This window comes from Bombus fervidus, chromosome 6 (assembly GCF_041682495.2).
Source record: "Bombus fervidus isolate BK054 chromosome 6, iyBomFerv1, whole genome shotgun sequence".
Lineage (NCBI taxonomy): Eukaryota > Metazoa > Arthropoda > Insecta > Hymenoptera > Apidae > Bombus > Bombus fervidus.
Window position 1 is genome coordinate 11346397 of NC_091522.1, and position 18490 is coordinate 11364886.

The 18490-nt window shown below is 36.3% G+C and overlaps 2 protein-coding genes across 3 annotated transcripts in view; one reads left to right on the top strand and one right to left on the bottom strand.

Annotated features, from left to right (window-relative positions):
- LOC139987918 (cytochrome c oxidase assembly factor 3, mitochondrial-like) overlaps positions 1-18490 on the top strand; it is a 159075-nt gene that overhangs the window by 17221 nt on the left and 123364 nt on the right. The gene's annotated exons all lie outside the window — the stretch shown is intronic.
- Fife (regulating synaptic membrane exocytosis protein fife) overlaps positions 1-18490 on the bottom strand; it is a 150813-nt gene that overhangs the window by 14918 nt on the left and 117405 nt on the right. Inside the window, exons 16-19 of the mRNA XM_072004736.1 lie at positions 5905-6083; positions 4800-5015; positions 4038-4369; positions 1467-1652 (exon numbers count right to left, since the gene is read on the bottom strand). Of these exons, the coding sequence (XP_071860837.1) occupies positions 1467-1652; positions 4038-4369; positions 4800-5015; positions 5905-6083 (913 nt within the window). The remainder of the gene's footprint in view (positions 1-1466; positions 1653-4037; positions 4370-4799; positions 5016-5904; positions 6084-18490) is intronic.

Below are 18490 nucleotides of genomic sequence, written 5' to 3' on the forward strand. Positions count from 1 at the left end.
ACTTCTGACACCAATTTCCGCTGATATTGTTCGATGATCTATAGTCAGTGAAAGCACTGAATCGTCATGGGTGTGTGTTTCAAATTAAGAGAACCGAAGAAAATAAATAGCGAAACGTTCTATACAGGCTAAATCATTATACTGGTCCTTTAACATAGTTACCGTTACAATAGACGTTAATGCTTCAGAAATTTTTATAATTTTTTGTTCTATCGATGCGTCAAAGAACGCAAGGCTCCCTTCCAGGCCGATCCGTTTCCGGCTCGATTAATTTTATCTTGCTACCATACGAACGAGAAGAACGGGGGCTAACTTGGACGAAAAAATTGTTAGGATACTTGTTCGCTCGGTCAAATCGCGCGATATCGATGGGACGTGATTACACGAAGGCACACGGAAAGGAGAAAGTAGAGAAACAAATAGACGTGTGAAGTAAAACGAGTGAGAGGGAGGAAGAAACATGATATATCGCACAGAAAACACATATAAGTGTAAGATAATAAAGGCTTGTGAATGATATATGGAAAAATGCACAAAAATGTACACATACGATACGGACCTACACATATATTTATATATGTATAATAATAATTTTCATCGAAACTATCACTCTTATGTTCTTTTGCGCAGAGAACAAGAAATTTGGTTTTCAGTCAATAGACAAGTTGGTTTGGTTGAAAAACGCAGGAAATTTATCTTCGTTCGTTAGAACTCTCATTCTAAGAAATTTATCTCCTCTAACTTGTTATCGATAGTTTAACGTGTGATCCTATATCCTAAGAGATTTATTTTCACCTACTCGTTATCGATATTCTACGACACAGTACTATTCTCAACTCTATAGATAATAATATTTCAACTACACCTACGTACACGCACTGAAAGACAAGATTCTCAGAGATATTTTCTACTCACAGCTCGAAATCTTGTCTTACCACGTAACAAGAAGAAAAAGAGGCAGTCGCAGCTTTTATGTTCCAATAATCAATCGTCTCTAACGAAACCCGGCTTCCACGTAGCAGAAATCGTATCGAATTGAATGAGATTGGATTAAATCGAATGATGGCGCCCGATAATCATTCTAGCCCGTCTAATTCAGTTTACCTTGCCTCTACGCTCTACACGGATACATGTACGTCCGTGCACATACATTTATTCGCATGCGTACGATACGCACGGCGCCGGCCGACGTGGAAGATTCGATCTGCTGATCGGCTGGTGGACGAGGATGGATCGAGCCGACCGACGATCCAACGATCGAGAACGGTGGTGGTGAGAAAATAAGAGAGACAAAGACGAAAGAATATAGAAATAAATCGACGAGCGGGTGAAAGACAGTCAAACAGATATAGACAGACGGACAGACAGGCAAACAATCGCATGGATGAATGAACGAACTGACGAACGGACGAACGAATGGTTAGGCGAAATGATGGCCAAAAGAGAAGCAACGTATTCATACTCACGGCTCTCGCGCCTTTTGTCTCCCGTGAGACTCATCGTCCTGCCAAGCTCCCTCTTGGCCGCTTTCAGTGATCGTAGACCTTCTAGAATTTCTTCGGGATCCCTCATCGGCCTGGTGAACGAGCTCCGTCGTCGATCCCGATTGTAGTGCACTATATTCGGCATATCAGCTTCTCCCATGCTTCCGCCTGGAAAATCGAACGTCACATTTTGTAAATTCATTGAAGATTTTATAGAAGCGAACTCCGATATTTGGAAAATTTTAGAGAATCAGTGACATAGCACAATATGAATATCGTTGTTAGACGGCTGATATTTATGCGATTTCATATTTGGATAAAATGTGTAATTTGGTTAAATTCGTGTTTAAACACCAGGAACTTCTTTTTGGCAGAATAGTATTACGTAATGGAGGATATTTAGTTCATACAGAATCGGTAAAAGTGGTTAATTAATTTTTAAAATATAAATTACTTAGATAGAGTTAAATTAGTAATTCTAACTTATAAAATACATGTTCCTGGTTTGTCCTCTTTTGCTTGTAATATTGTAAAGTTTTCATGTTCGTATATGATGAAATATACTCATGTAAGTTGAAATACATCTCTGTAGATATTTCAAATGTTTGATAAAAGAATGTTAATCATTCAGGATATTTCGCTGCTTTTTAATACATAATATTAAACGTTAGATAGACTTTTTCTAATCTGTTGAAGCAATATTATCTTACGTAATATTTCAATGTATAAAATCAAGCACTGAAAATCATTTTATGTTAACAAGATTCATAGTTAATAATGCTTTGAAAATACTCGTAGTTCATGAAAGTACTTGAAAGACCGACATCGAAAATTAGTTATAAAATTAGTTTAGCTTGTAAGCTTCCGTGCACTTTGAAGTAAGTATTCAGAAATTGAGTAGATCGAAACGAATTAGCGAAGTCCAAGGATAATTATGAAATCGAAGACACTGCAAATATAATTTTCTCGTTCGAGAACAAGGACATCAACGAAGAGAAGTGTCGTGGATGACCTAAAATTTCTACGACGATATCTCGTCTTGTTGGAAGTTTGATTTTCAACCCTGACCCAGTTTTTATAACATATAACACAGAAGTCAAACAAGCTTGATTCGGTCTGATCTAGATCCAACAGGTTTGTTATTCTGTTTGTTATTCTCTTCTCAATAAAACATTTGTATTATCATGATATTTTTGAAAAGAAGCTATAATACCTAGAACGTTAGTATCTTTGAAGAATGATGGAATTCTTATTAAATAAAGTGGAAATAAATATCTTATGAATTATTCAATTATTTGTAATTGCTACGATTGAACAGAAGTACATATTTTACAAAGAATTGCACGTTATACAGATTCATAAGGACTTTTCATTCAATAGGGTCTTTTGTTCTTCACAATATTCTTCGAAAATTGAATAGTTACAATTTTGTAATGCGAAAATCTTCTTTGAAATAATAAAATAGCATGCGAATTTTAAATTTACTGGAAAATCCTCCACCTTTCTGAACTTTGAGATGTAGTCCGGTGACATTTTATTTCACTTTCTATATTTTATGGATGTAGCGAGAACTTTCGATACAGAAATAAAAAGGTTGAAACGCCAACGAATATTCAGTGAAATACTGAGAACTGGGAAATAATGGTCTCTTGTTCAGCCTTTAGATTACAATGTATGTTCTCACATTTATATTTGACTTTTTCCAGATATCGACGTTTCCATTATCTACTTGCGTTTCACACATATTTGTTTCCTGATAGCGTTCCACCGTTCATAAGAATGAATATTGTACAATGCAGAAATTACAAGAATTTATTCAATGCATTTATTACTATTTATAATTTTTCAATTTCATAGAGAAACATGGCAATGTACACGTAATAGCAGTATTTAAAAATCTCATAAACATGTTCTTTGTAACTAAAGTTACGTTTACAACAGATGTCACATAACTGTGAAATTTATAACTTCTTTACTACATTTATATATTCCGTTTGATCGATTGATTTACAAATATCATGTGCATTCATGGGCAGGTAGTTGACATGATAGCTGATTAAAAATCACATACGTATAGCTTTTGAAGCCTATAGAGCTAGAAGCTTTATTTATAGATCCGAGAAATAATTTAAATCACAAATTAAACGCAATGCAAACGTTCTGCTTGCTAGATGAATACTTAGAGTTTTAGAAATTCTCAAAAATAGCTCCACTCGTCTGTGTCATAATCTCAGGCAACTGAATAGATTAGGAACACGCTAGGACCGAACATACGCTAAAACTACAAAAATATCGATACAAATAAAAAACCGAATTCAATTCGATACACAGAACCGCAAAAATTGAACAACAGTTTGTTATAATTTTCTAAATTCGTATAACATGATCTCTTTGTTAATATTTATGTTTGCCATATTAACGAATACTTGCAATTTTGCTGAATTATATACTTCAACAATAGTCTTATCACGTAGAAAATTTTCGACCTGTACGGTTAGGCTATTGGAACGTATGTACGTACAGACATAAAAGAACCAATGAACGTGCACTTACGTTTACTGTCGGTGCCGCCTTGGCTTTGGAAACTGCTTCTTCGGCTGCCGGGCAACGATCTACTGTAATCTCTGTTAAGTTCGTATGGTTCGACTTCTAACTGTTCGGATTGGCTGGAACCTCTTCTAGAATTTGCATGCCAAGCGTGATCCGGGTGGAGGTAACCGAGCTCCGGACTTCCGCTGTCGCTTTGTGTATCGTCACTGTAGCTTCTTTCGCGCAGTTCCGTCTTTCGCAGTAACCTTTGGGCAATTTCCATTGAAAGAGAACCACGGGGAGAACAGTACGGCGATTTGCTTGCGCGAAGGCCGCGAGGATCTTCTAGCCGATACCTGCAAACGATTCCATTCCGTTCGTGAGTTATCTCGTAGATTGTTCTTATGTACGATATGAAGCTTAAGTTATCGCAATTTTAGAAGATACGAGAAAGTGGCGCGCTGTTCTTTAATAATGGTACAAATTCTTAATATTTTGAATATTATTCGTACGCTGTGCGCGTTTGAACATTTCTTTTCCTTTATATGCATAAACATCCGCAATGAAAATTACATTATCTGTTATACGAGTTACCAGATATTAAGTCGTACTCGTAGTTTATTTAACAAGAATATTTTCTAAGATGCAGCGACGAAACTCGCGACTATAAAACAATAAAAATGAAACGAACAACGAGTTATATCGTTTCAGATGGTTTTAAATTGCAACCAATATATGTCGCGAAGAAGGTAACCGTATCTTTTATTTCTCGTGAAAGATACTTACCAAACAGCTCTATCGTTTTCGAGAGCTCGCTGTAAATCAACGCTGCATTCGCCGAGAAAAACGTTATCGCCATCGGGACAGAAATCCCAGAGAGTTACTTCGATTGCTCGCTTCATCAAACTTTCTCCATCGACTCCGGAGAAGAGCAATGTTGCATTCCAAATTGGCTTTTGACTTGGCTCCGCGACCGCGGTTTTCAAAGTAATTTGATCAGCACTGAAATGTATATGTAATACCGAGCTATTGATATCGCGATCGAATATACCAGGAAACGAATTTACAATAAAAAAAATACGCAGGAAAGTACGGAGCCATTTGATTATTTCGAAAAGAGAACGAAACAATTAAGTTAAGGAAGCATGGAATATTGTCCGCATTCACTCCACATCATCCGATTTCCATTTATTTAGATCGTTACAGAATCATTTGAATGGAAAAAGGTTCAAAGCCTATGAAGGAGTTCGAGATTATTTCTCGTTGAGGTAACAAAGCCTCGGTTAACAAGAGATTGAAAAGCTTATGAAACGTTAGCAAATAATAATAGAGATCGTTACAACCGAGATTGTACTGACTGGAAATTTACTGATATAGTATATCATCCTGTAAACACAATACAGAAATAGCTTCTATAAATACGTAGCTAAATATACGAATATGCTTGGTAATTCATTTATTATTTAGATAAAATTACTCGCTTCTTTACAGTGTTATCTTTCACGAATGACAATTAATAAGATAAAGCGCAAACTAATCGTTCAGAAAGTCGTGCAAAAAGATTGTTCACCAAGATTTTAGTAGACTGATATACTATTTAGCAAAAACGTAGTATCAACGGTGTACAGAGTTTTTGTTAAGGCGTGATTAAAGTAAGTACGTAGCTGAAAACGTACATATTTGCAATAGTGGCAAATGATCCAACTAACCTTCGTCTGGTTGAAAATGCTATTTCTACTAGTTATTATTTATAAGATAATCAAGTCTATAATAGATTTTGATCGTTTTAGCGTTAGGAAAGTAATGTAGTATTAACGACCATCTACATATTAATACGATCTAATTATTGTGCTAATGAAAATTCATTATCTCTTCTCAAATAAACTCTTACCAAATCGGGACTAGAACCAATTTAGCATAGGCTTCCGGTAATGTACCGTATCCCGTGTCTTCTCTGGGGCACAAGTCGTCTGCCATGAAAACAGAAACGATCAACTCCTTGCGATCCGCTTCGTAGGAAACTTGAATCTGTACCCGGCCCGTCACTTGCTTCTCTTTCGCGATTTGTTCCTAAAATAGAGGAGAGGAAGATGAAGATCCGCCGCTTCTAACGACGACGATCAATAAGGCTAATGGCGAGTCTACGAATGAACAAAGACGCGATCTCCGTTTCCGTGAAATCGAAATCGTAGACCCGATATCATGACAATCGGATCAACTTCGCAGAGCATAAGAAAAATTAGTCGAAAGATCGAACGTCTATGTTACACGCGTATCTCCTACGTGAAAATTAGAAAGCGGATTCATTCTCTCATGCAGAAGCGACTTGTGGAGAAATCGTTGTGAGTAAGGCAAAAACGAACAAGAGCGGGCAAACTATGTGTGATGCACATAGTACAGATTGTTGTGATCGTGTGAAGATTATAATTACGCGAGAGCCGCGTTTATGTTTAACAACTATAGCTACGAGAGCATGGTAGCATGATATCAGTGATGAACAACATACAGTCGCTACATTTTCCCGTAAAATAATTTTTATTATTTTGTATTTACTTTGCTGCATTTTATAGATAAGAGATGAAAATATTTGTTACATGCGGTGATTAATTCTGTCGTTAAATGCTTCGTTATATATAGAAATGTATTCAGGGTAAGAAGAATTTTTTTCTAATAAGAAAGGAATTTTTGTATGATACGCGGAAAACAATTTTAGATATTTCTAGTTTCTTAAGTGGAATTGCTATTAAATTGACGCCCGAGTTTAAAGCTTGCGGTTATCTGAAAAATAATTAGTAGAAGTAATTCTGCAAATACAAGGAAACATTATGAAAAATGAAACATTTCAGCAATAAGTTTTCTGTACGAACTTTGTAACAGACGTTTCTGAATTGAGATAGATTCACAGGTGGTCACTGGGGTGGCTTTTCGTAGCGGCAAAGTTAATATGTGCAAATGGAATTCGAGAATAGGATAAAACGTATAAAATAAAAGAAAACTATCCGCTGTGAAACGTATTTTGTATGCATTTTCTACATTGAAAAACATATTTCCTCGTAGTATCTGTCTGTATCTTTTTCTGACTTTCTTTTTATGCAAAAATTACATTGGATTGTACAAAGATTGAAACACTTAAAAAAGACAGATAGCAATTCCATTTAAAATTCATTGTACTTCGTATCCTCGCCAATTCTGTATCAACAACTTTACAGTAGTCACGCCAATAGTTATATTATGATCACAAAAATTAAAATTTTTTGAAGAATTTTACAAAAGAATTATGTTAGAATTTCAACGATATTACCATTTTTCTACAAATTCTACTCAAACTTACGATTTGATCTCAAAATTTAATCAATGTTCTTCATTCTACCAAGTCATGCAACATGCTAAATCACAAAGATATCCTGAATACATCCATGAAAACGTTTCAAAAGTGCTTTTGTAAAATATCTTTATCAGACAGTTTACTATTGCAAAATACAAACTTTGCTCCTTGTTCTCGTATAATCCAAGCTACGATATAGCGAGATTGTAAATTATTGCACGATAAGCGATATTGATTGGTATCACGGCGACACCGGTGTCGCTTTTTTATCTTCCAGAAAATATCTGAAATTTTCGTTCCAACGATCGAAACAACCGTAACTCTCGCTACGCTATGTCATAGCCCGAATTATAATTATTTAAACTCGTCGTATCCCGTTCTAATTTTAAGTAGCAAGAAAACTATTATTCAGGAATTATTAAACATCCAATTAAACGATCATTGTGCATCACTGATCTGTACGATACAGCCAAGAAAAAGGTTCGTTTCCTTCGATCGCAACAAATGGACGTCAGTTCGCATTTCCTGATTTCCCGCTCCTCTTCCGATCCATTGGTCGTTGACGAATTCCTCTTCGTTCTTATCGTCTCATCTCGTTCGTACCGTTTCCTTTTCTCAATTTTCTTGTATCTCGTGAATAAGGCAACGTTGATTTGGATTCTTTGCCTTCTCTTCCCGCACGTACCGTTTTCCCGGACTGTACGTCTGCTTTTTACGTCTATTTAACGCGTTCAATGAACTACGCAAGCGAGGTGTGCGTGTGGTCGCGGCGCTTTTTCGGCCTTAAAGTTTCCATTGACGTGCAGTCGACGCTCGAGCGGGACACAGGGTAGCGGAAACGCAACGAACGGAAGCGAAAAAATGATCGGCCGTCAAAGGATAGTTCTGTGAAATTTCGATGAAATTTTGCTTACTCGGAAAATTTGACAGTTTTTTCGTCGCTTGATTTTTTCGTCGCATAAAAGGTCAACGCGATTCAATTTTCGTGCCTCTTCCCGGTCGTCTTTTCTAACGACCAACGCGTTCAAAGGTTACGCAAAAACGGCGACAAACGATACCGTGATCGTAAGCACGTATTTTCACGCTTATTTTACATTCGATTTGGCGAACACCTTTAAAGCCGAAGCAGAGTCGCGAGAGAAGCGTTGGTGTTGTATGTGCAAGGCTACGATCCTTTTCGCATACGCTTTCCCTTGTTATCGTCGTTAAACATGCGTTTCGAAACTATAAAAGGTTACGGAAATTGAGACGTTCAATGTAGTTTTTCTAGTTACGTGGAAATATCGAAGAAGATATCGCGAAGCTTTGCATTCTATTTCCAATTATTTTTCACTTATGTTTCACGAAAAAGATGTTTTCGTATCATGAGAAAGAATTCTTCGGGCTGATTATATTTCTGAATATAAATTGAGTTTTAAAATAGCCAATACTTTCTGAGGTATTCTAATCGACTAACTTGAAATTTTAAATACGGTGCCAAAGTAGTAGATTTCTTGCGTTACCAACATTTTCATAGTAATTATAAATTAGTTACTGTAGCATTTTAATGATCGTTTCAACGTATCGTTAAATATTCGTATTTCGATTTGTTACGTATACTACGTACAATTAGGTAATAAAATATCATTGAACGATAAAAATACAACAGTAACGTCAGATATACAAAATTATCCAGATCCTTCATCGTTTCAATTGGTGTTCAAGCTGTTAAAGTTCATAGGTCTATTTAGAATTCATTGTCGGATGTAAATTCAATAAAATACGTTAAATTTAACCTGGCATTCAATTCATTTATTTGTCAGCTAATTCAGTCTGCACTGATAACTGACTCCAGTCTAGTGGATTAATTAATTACGTGTTGTGTGACGTCTGGTTTCAAGGTGTCTATTTATTTGGATTAATGTGTACGACCTACTTAGAACAAGGCTATTCATACATTTCACTTAAATGTTCGCGTCTGTAATACAAAGTAAGATTTTTATAGACAAGTAACGTGTCGGAAATATATTTTACAATAAAAATAATAAGCAATTACGTACATAAGTAATTTAACATATATCTACTAATATCATTTGTTGTTATAGCTGTTTTGCAAATAATACAACTATTCTTCGATCTTTACTCTTTCCACTAATAAGCTGAATTAATTCGAACAAAAATTTCGTAACAAAATTTCTGAAATTCTCTAAGTAAATGAAGTGATATCGTTTCTTTTTTGTTTTTTCTATTTTATAAAAATTCTTTTATCACGCTCTTTAGACTGCAGCTGAAGCTGCTATTAATCGAAAAAATATTACTCCCTCGTCATCTTCGTTTCATACAAAGTAAACAACATGAAAGTGTTGGCAACTTATAATCTGCTTCCTAGAAAATCGTTCGATATTCCGCGAGGGAAATCAATCGATCAACGTTATAGCACATGTGTTCCGATAGCACTTGGCGCGTTAAACGTATCATGATGGATTTTGTGAGAAGTTTGATTCAGAGACGCGATTCTTTCCGAAATCGAGTGGCATTCTTTCGATTTTCTCATTTCGTTGGACATTTCCAACCGATTAGATTGCAGGGAAAGCGTAAGCCAAACGCCCGCGATTTCGTGCTCGTTTTATTTCCTCCGAACGAGTCAAGGGCTGCGGAGAATTTTCAAAAAAGTCCCTTTAGCACCGGCCGATCGATAAGAAAGTTTCGGACGTTTGGCGCACATATACATAGTTTAGCACGAATTTACTGATCGTGTAAAACTGTGCGCTTAAAAACAAAAACAAAAGTCGGTACGTGGGTAGGTAGATGTACAAACAGCCAGATAGACGAACAGGTAGAGACAGAGAGCGAGACAGAGAAGAAATACACAGAGAGAGAGAGAGAGAGAGAGAGAGAAATGGTGGAGAGAGAGAGAGAGAGAGACGAGAAAGGAACGTAGAGCGAAAATAAAAAAGAACAGGGGGTGGAAGAGAAGAATGAAGATTAAACCCTTCGTTTCGTATGTGATATTTGAAATATAATAAAATGAAAATTTATAATAAGTAGAATATGTAATATAAATCTACTATATATATATATATACATTAAAAAGGAAATTTCGTTAATTTAGAAAATTCTGACTACAGATTTTAAAATAATTTACGCATCCATCGAGAGAGAATAGATTTCTTCGTTATACTAGGACATCCGATACGTAATGTCGTTTTAAATATCCAAATATTAAATATGATAGAACAACGATAATACGATATACTATCACTTAGAGCAGAGTGTGTTGAAGAGCGATAATCTCCTAAAGGACATTATTTGTAAAAACTATCTGTTATTTTATAGATCTTTTATATTATTAGATTAGTCTTTACGACTAAAAAAAATGATTTAATATCGATCTTAAACGATCCGTGTTCCTAAACTTCCTGTTATTTAGAAAATTGTACGCTTAACAAATGGATAATCTGTTGTTGCCAGATTAGAGGAATATATTAAGTATGTTATTAATTCCAAGAGATATTTAATTTTTTCTATGCTTTCTAATTGCTTTTAACGAATGAACACGTTGATATTAAAAGAAATTTCTTCGAAGTTTGCTAAATCCAGTGGTTTACCCACCAAAGCTGCCTGAAATCCGTCTAATTGTTAAATTACGGTCATAGTGATTTCACTTTGATTCGAAAGTTCATTATAAATCATCAAACATATATCATAACGATGGAATATTTTTATTAAAATTTTCTCAAGCGGCAGTAACAAGAAGTAGCATTGTATGTCAGAATAGAGATGATAGTCATTGTCTTTTACGGCTACGATTATTACAAAGAATTTATTTTACACCCTTTGTTACTATCCGATCTAGAAATGGGTGATTTTACTGCCAATTTCGAGGAACAAGTACAAACATACACGCGTTCGAGATGGTTCCCTACCGAAAGTCCGCTGCAGAATCCATTTTTCTATTTCTGATGGTTTTCCGATACACTTTAGGTGATTTGCGCACAACGCTATCCACGAAATTTAATGTTTTTGCTATTTCTTACGTGGTTGAACATTTTGAATTAATCATTTTTATGTTTCGTTGTTAAATCGAACGGCTAGATCTTGCTTTGCCATAAAATTCAAAATTATCTGGAAAATTTGTCCTTTAAAATTTCCTCGCTTTTTATCCTGTTCTGTATAAATTTGAAAAACGCTTTTGCAGAGAACACAGTCGTATCGTCTTTCTTAAACTTGCAAGGTAATAAAAGACCTCGCTTAAATATGTATGATATGCATATTTAAACTCTTTTCTGCGTTAGAAAAATGACCTGAATACTTTAAACCCTTGATTTAGCACGAAGAATGTTTGTTCTTACCGAGCTTTATGATAATTTCGAATTTCCCAAACATACAACGTGTCATTGAGCCGGAATAAGAAACGACATTACTTATACGAATGGCCTAATATCAAGGAAGAATTAAAGAATATAGCGACATACAATCTGAGAATTTGAATATCATTAAAACGGAATTTAATCTTGTGCTTTCTATAGATACCAAGAATTCCTTTCATTTACAGCCGTATCGCTATGTGCCTTTGGTGCTCAAACTGTTACTTTAACGTGAAATCTTACATCGAATTAGCTATGCTAATCACGTTCTCATGCTTCTTCCATTCGTTGTCCTTTAATCTCGTGAAACGAAGAAACAGGACAGCAAACGGAAGAAAAGAAATTAACGTAACACAGGAGGCTCGAAGGAAAATGTTCGAAAGAAACTATAAGAACTGATCGCTGCTAAACGACGAAGTAGCCATACCTAAACGACAGTACGAAACAAAATAGACAATGTAAAAGGAAAAGAAGGAACGCAAGGGACGAGCCGCAAAAGAAAATGAACGCTAATATAACAACTAGAGTCGTGCCAGTTGGGAGAGAGTAGCATGGAGGGCCAATATGCTAAGTTTGTTTCAACATGGACAACTTACATTTCCTTTTCTTTTCTCTTTCGTCAGCGGGTCTATTTCTCTTTTAGTCTCTTTTTCGTAGCCATACAATTTCTTTAAGAAAAGGGGTCAGGGAAAGCGGCGAAACATGGGAAGAACGGCAGAAACAGTTATGGGCTATACACAATGAAACTTTCGGGCTCACAGAGAAACAATAAGTGGACGAATGTCGATGTGGTGAAGAGACGTCGCCGGAAATAAACGTGAGACGTAGTAACAGAATTTAGAGGTACAAAGAAACAGATGCCTCGTGCAGCTTCGTAGAGCCGTATAGAATAGTACAAAACACAGAATCTTGTGTGTAAAAAGGGAGCAACAGGGAAGTTCACAGGTGAAAAGAAAAGCAAAGTGAAAGAGAGGATGGCGAAGAAAGGCGCGCGCACGCACACGCGCATCCGCTCTAACCATTCACGTCTCCACTCGCATGATATGCACGTGCGTCCGTATGCTGGTACACGTGTATATAAGTATCTCTGATCGGTTCTACCACCGCACATTTACGTTATTTACGTATCTTTGTATATTTTTCCTCTCTCTGTCACGTGTGTCCTGTGTTCGTACACGTTCACACGTATATGTACACCACCGACGAAAAGTTTGCAAGCATCAGCGTTTTTCATGATTTTTTGTATCCCTTCGTTGTCGTATAGATTGCGCGATGTTTAACGAAATAATTGAAGATATCGGAAAGTCTAGTTTCGCGAATAACTATTCTCATCGATATTTATAAATTCTTGCCAGCCATGTAATACAACTGTAAAAAATTGTAAGATAAACATACATCACGAAGTTTCTCGCAGGAAAGTCTATGACAATTACATTTTTACATAGAAAGACTTAGACGAATATTTTTCCTTCGTGTGACGGTCTATCGCGACGTTAAACTGACTTCTCGCTTTAACTACGTACCTATCGTACAAAACCAGAAATTACCATCGCCATCAAAGATGCGTCGTCCGTTTCTCATCGTTCGAGCATTACATCGCTGCGAAACTTTCTGTCGGTAGTACACGTCCAACGAAAAATCCAAGAAAGGAAAAAAAGAACGAGCGAAGAAAAAGATCGAGCGCTTCCACGCGTGACTGCAGCTCGAACTTTCGCGTAAGAATTTCTCTCCTATGTATCTTCGTTTCTCTTTTGAGTTTATTTTCAACTTTATTTTTTCTCTTCTATTGTTTATTCTCTGAGTTTATTTCTATCTTTACATCCGGTTACACAGATTCGCGTGAATTATTAAATTCTTCAGGTTCCTCGCGTCGAGGACGTGCAACTGCATTGTTCTCGCCCGCTTGCAACGATCAACTATCAGCTAATTAGGAGTAAATGTTTATTGTTTGTGGACAGCGAAAGATATTCGGAAACGTATGTCCATGTGTCTATATGTGTGTACTTCTGTATGTCTGTGTGTGAGCTTCGACGGGAGCATGGTCAACACGTCAGTCGATAGCTCGGATCGAGACGGAATATCGAGCAATTCGACGGAATATCGTGGGACGAAAGCGGAAGAAAGGAGAAGAACGGTGACGACGCAACTCGCCCCAACTGACACTCTCGTGTTCCGTTCTCTTTTCGTAGTCAGACGGTAACGCGCGACTAAAGGGATCTTTTCGGTGCTTCGAGCGGGGACGACTCACTCTCTCTCTCTCTCTCTTGCCACGAAAAGGCAGACGGGGAAAGCGGTGCTGTAACGTTCGTTCTCTCTCGCGAAGCTTCCAGGACATATCGAGGTTTGCTTAGGGTATATTCCGCTCTGTATTTTCCGCAGCGGACCGCATACGCTCGACGACATACACTTTCCGTCTGACTTTTCTCTTCGTCAGTCGCATATAAACTAAACGATCTTCGAGCGGTATGCGGCCGAAAAGCGCTAGTTTAGTGTGAAGATTCGCGTCTCCTTCGTGTTCTAGTTTATGAACGCGGTGCTCGCTTTTCTCTACTCTCTACTACGGTTACACATAAAACCGGTGCACAGACGCACACATTTCTTAGCGTTTATCTAGACCGATTGTCGTGCGCTCCTCCGAACAGCGTCAATTCATCGTGTAAAGCAGCGAACGAAGCAACCTTATATGGTCAAAGGGAAGCGCGCTACAACGAACGCGATTACGCCGAAAGCATCTGCGTATATATAGCTTTCTCCAACGATAAGAACGAAAACATTGATCGTTACGGAGGAAAAAGGACTGTCGTAACGATACGCTTCGTCGCTCCAAATTTCAAAGCCAACGTGCAGAACCGTACAAATGCTGGTCCAAAGAAGTTTCGTTGCAGGTAACTCAGCCACCGTGGTATTTCCTCCATTGCATTCGAAGAAATTCCACGGAAACGTTATTGTTCTACTATCGCATCTTTCTAAACTTTCTAGTTTTGGTATATAATAGCGCATAACAGTTAAACGTTAATTTCATATCGTTTTCATTGTTTTATTATTCATATTGAATGGTAACTTAGCTTTAAACTGTGTCCACCCGAGCGGATTTCCTTCAAAGTACATACGAGTACTTGAATTTATGCTAAAACGAGCAAACGTAACGAATCTGGCTCGAAAACCAATTACATACGTACGTTCATTTGAGCATACCTTACTGAACTCCATAATTACGATCCTTTAAAGTATTCGACATTAACTTTCTATTTCTACGTGAAAATATCACCAGCTACAGAGAATAACTCGATTTTTTTTTTTTTTTTTTTTGTTTCAAATGTTAAATACCCATATCTATAATATTTTTTTAAACTTTCTGCATTTACTGTATACTTCTACTTAAAACGATCTCCACCCACAAATCATGAAACAAAACTGACGTCATTTCTATTGCTACTCCGAACGGATTCACGCTCATCAAATAGTTTATTACGAAATCCTTTCGTTAAATGGAAATAACGTGGTTGCGCGTATAAAGCATCGCCGAACTAAATATAAAATTTCATCCCATTCAGCGAGGCTGATTCCAATTGACGTCAGAGACTGAATGCGCCTCCTGGATGGCCGACGTCAATTCCATAAGTGTTCGAATGAAGCGAAACCGTCGTTAACTGACGTTAGCCATCCCAAAGGGATGCATTTGTTCTAAAATCAGTAACCTAAAGCACGCGAATTCAAACGTTTCCAGTGTTTCACGAATAAAACGCAAATGGCGCAAATATCGATAAAAAAAGAACATTCGAAAACGAATTTCTTTGATATAACTATGAGCACACGTATACCACACGTGTACTCGAAAAATTGTCTCTTTGTATATTTTAAATTATAAAAGTATACAATTTAAAAGCATAAAATTCATCGAGGTTTTATATTTTTTAATTATTTTAGAACATATAATCTATCGTGTTTGAAACGTGTTTCGTAAATTTCTTCCTATATTTTTCAATTGTAGTGAAACATTTTACTTAACGTAAGTTAATATAGATAACATAGGAAGAATAATTACCAGATTTTTTAACTTCTTGACTCAGAGGTTCTAACGTCATAGCTGATGAACGTGTTTATCTTAAAATTAATTGTGAGTTGCGTTTCATGTCATTTCTTGATAAATTCATAAACTTTTTGCAACGTGGGGCTAGTGTGCGATATTTTCAAAATATATATAGATATTTTCACGCTCTAACTAGAAATAATTTCAAGATTTCGGTTACATTAACGTAATTGTGTACCATAAACGAAGTAATTAATGTCACGTTAACTGAATACCTCCTACGCAACGTAGTAGTTTTGTATAACGTAATTGTAAATATACAATGTGATATTAACACGATGATACGTATATATAATTTGTAACAGAGTATTCTGCATTATTCGGATATACTTTCTTAATCGAGTTTCGCTACATGATATCTTGTTATGTCCAATAGAATCCCATTGGCACGAGCTACCTACAACCTTTGTTTTCTGCTTTAAAACCTTACTTGTTACAGTCGTATGCAACTTTGGCCAACTATAAAATTTGGAGCTTATAATATGCAGTAATATGTTAACATCAGAAAGTAAGATTCTAAGATGCAGTATCTTGCAAACTCCTTCTGATATACGTAATTACAATAATTCTTACGAGAAACACCGAGACACGAAAGCGATACCTACAATAATTAGAAGAAGAATCCTCTATTGATTTGGTCCTGTGTCGTATTTACTTGTAATATTACATCGAACTGGAAAAGTATATTTTGCCTTTCGAAACTTTTACTAGGATTCCGGTTACTCTCTTTCATTACAGAGTATCTCTACGAATTAAAAGTTCAATGTGAAATTTACAAATTCCTTTTCCGTTTGCAACCGTACCTCTTAAGTTTATATTCTCTTCGAAGCCAGTTGAAAGTTTAACAGAAATAAAACGGGATTTCTACCGTTTGTTTTTCTTTCGCGCTACGAATACATACATCTTTTAAACTTAATTTCTGTGCGATCGATGAAAGACGAAGCTCCTCTCTCTCGACAACCAAGAATATTTGCACAAAGAATCCCAAGAATTCGTCGACTTATTAAATACGCGAACAACCAAGTACCTAGATCGCATTTTTCCCTTTTCCATCGACCTGCCTTTCCTATAATAGATCCGTAATATCCTCGGCGTTCCCCGGCCGAATTACCAAACCAGATGCTTTCCGCTTCGGCGATAACGAAACACGGAATCCATCAGCTCTTCGTTCAAGAGCAATGCGATATTAATCGTTTCGTTTCTTTCATTGAAAGCAACGAACCGGACGAAAGTTAAGAAGAAGACGAAATCATATAAAAGATTACGCGACTAATCGATAAAGTAAATTACTTGCCTGCTCAAACGAAGGTTACAGTTTAAAATTCTCTTGTAATTTCAACTTAACAACGATCTTATTTATATACGACGTACACCTATTGTCAGAAACCCTGTATAATTATTTACAGATCCACCCAAAGAACAGAGACACATATTTGATGATACGGTCTATACAGGTAACGTGCTTGATCAAAGAACATGTAAGTATCTGTCATACAAAGAGTGATAGGAAAGTCGTTATGTCAAGCAAGCCCGACAGTTGGCCCGAATTATAGTTTACACTGATGCATGGGTGATCCTTAGCTAAATAGCACCTAAAGTCGATACGAGAAAGCATATTCTCTTTCTCGTTCGTGGTTCTCGATAGTTTCTAACTGGAAGATTACGTTGTCCATGACGCACGTTATCGAACGAGACATCGATCCAAAGCATATATACGTATTTTAAGTCGAGTAAGTTTGATCGGAAAGACTCAAAATTACGGAAACGTCACGATTTAGTTCCATTTATTTCTACGCCTATATTATTCCTAAATCCGTTGCGAAAACCGAAACGTGTTCACGCGTCGGTAATAATCCGTGCTTTTTCCGCAAGATAGAACAGAGGAAACGTTTCTTTGTACTTTGTTGTAGAAAATGATGCAGACTCTAAAAAGACAACGATATTATACCTTTTGCTTCGTTCGAACTCTGTCGTGATCGTACAAACGTGAATTTTTTTTAGAAATATCTTTCTTCGATGTTGCATTAAAAGTATATAAATTGAATGGTCGATATGATCGAACGATTTTATGTTCATTACGCTTTGATTGATACGTAACAAAAGCTGCAAAAACAAAGCTTATGATAATTATTTAACTGATCAATTAGTCGGTAATTAATTAGCTGTGTTAATTTGTCTGATATCCAGTTGTCAAGCGGAGCAAGAACTTTCTTATTCTTTATTTCAAAAGGTCGATCATTTCATATACGTGAAAATATAGTTTCTGCTGAACAATTGTTTGTTACAACATGTCGATTTGATATGTATCGTCGAAAATTTGTGTCATACGAAACATATTAAAATTCGTTGATAATAATTTATTTCTAAAAAAAGGCATTCCAAAGATGATTGACGGGAGTTAAATACTGTCAATACTTTAAACGTTTGAGAATGTGTATATAACTTTACATATTATATAATATTGGTGTAAAAGTACATTTTATACCGTCGAATAATTATTTACATACTTCTTCAAACGATTTACATTGTGCTCAAAAATATGCGAGAAGTCAGAAACAATTTCATTCTTCATTTTACATATTAAAGAATATTACGACACGACAAAAGTTTTAAGACCCAATATGTGATAACGACGTTAGTGTTTGCGCATTATCAAGCCACGTGTAACTGTTTCATCGTTTAAATTCTTTGTCTATAAACCGTTTAATTTTTAAAC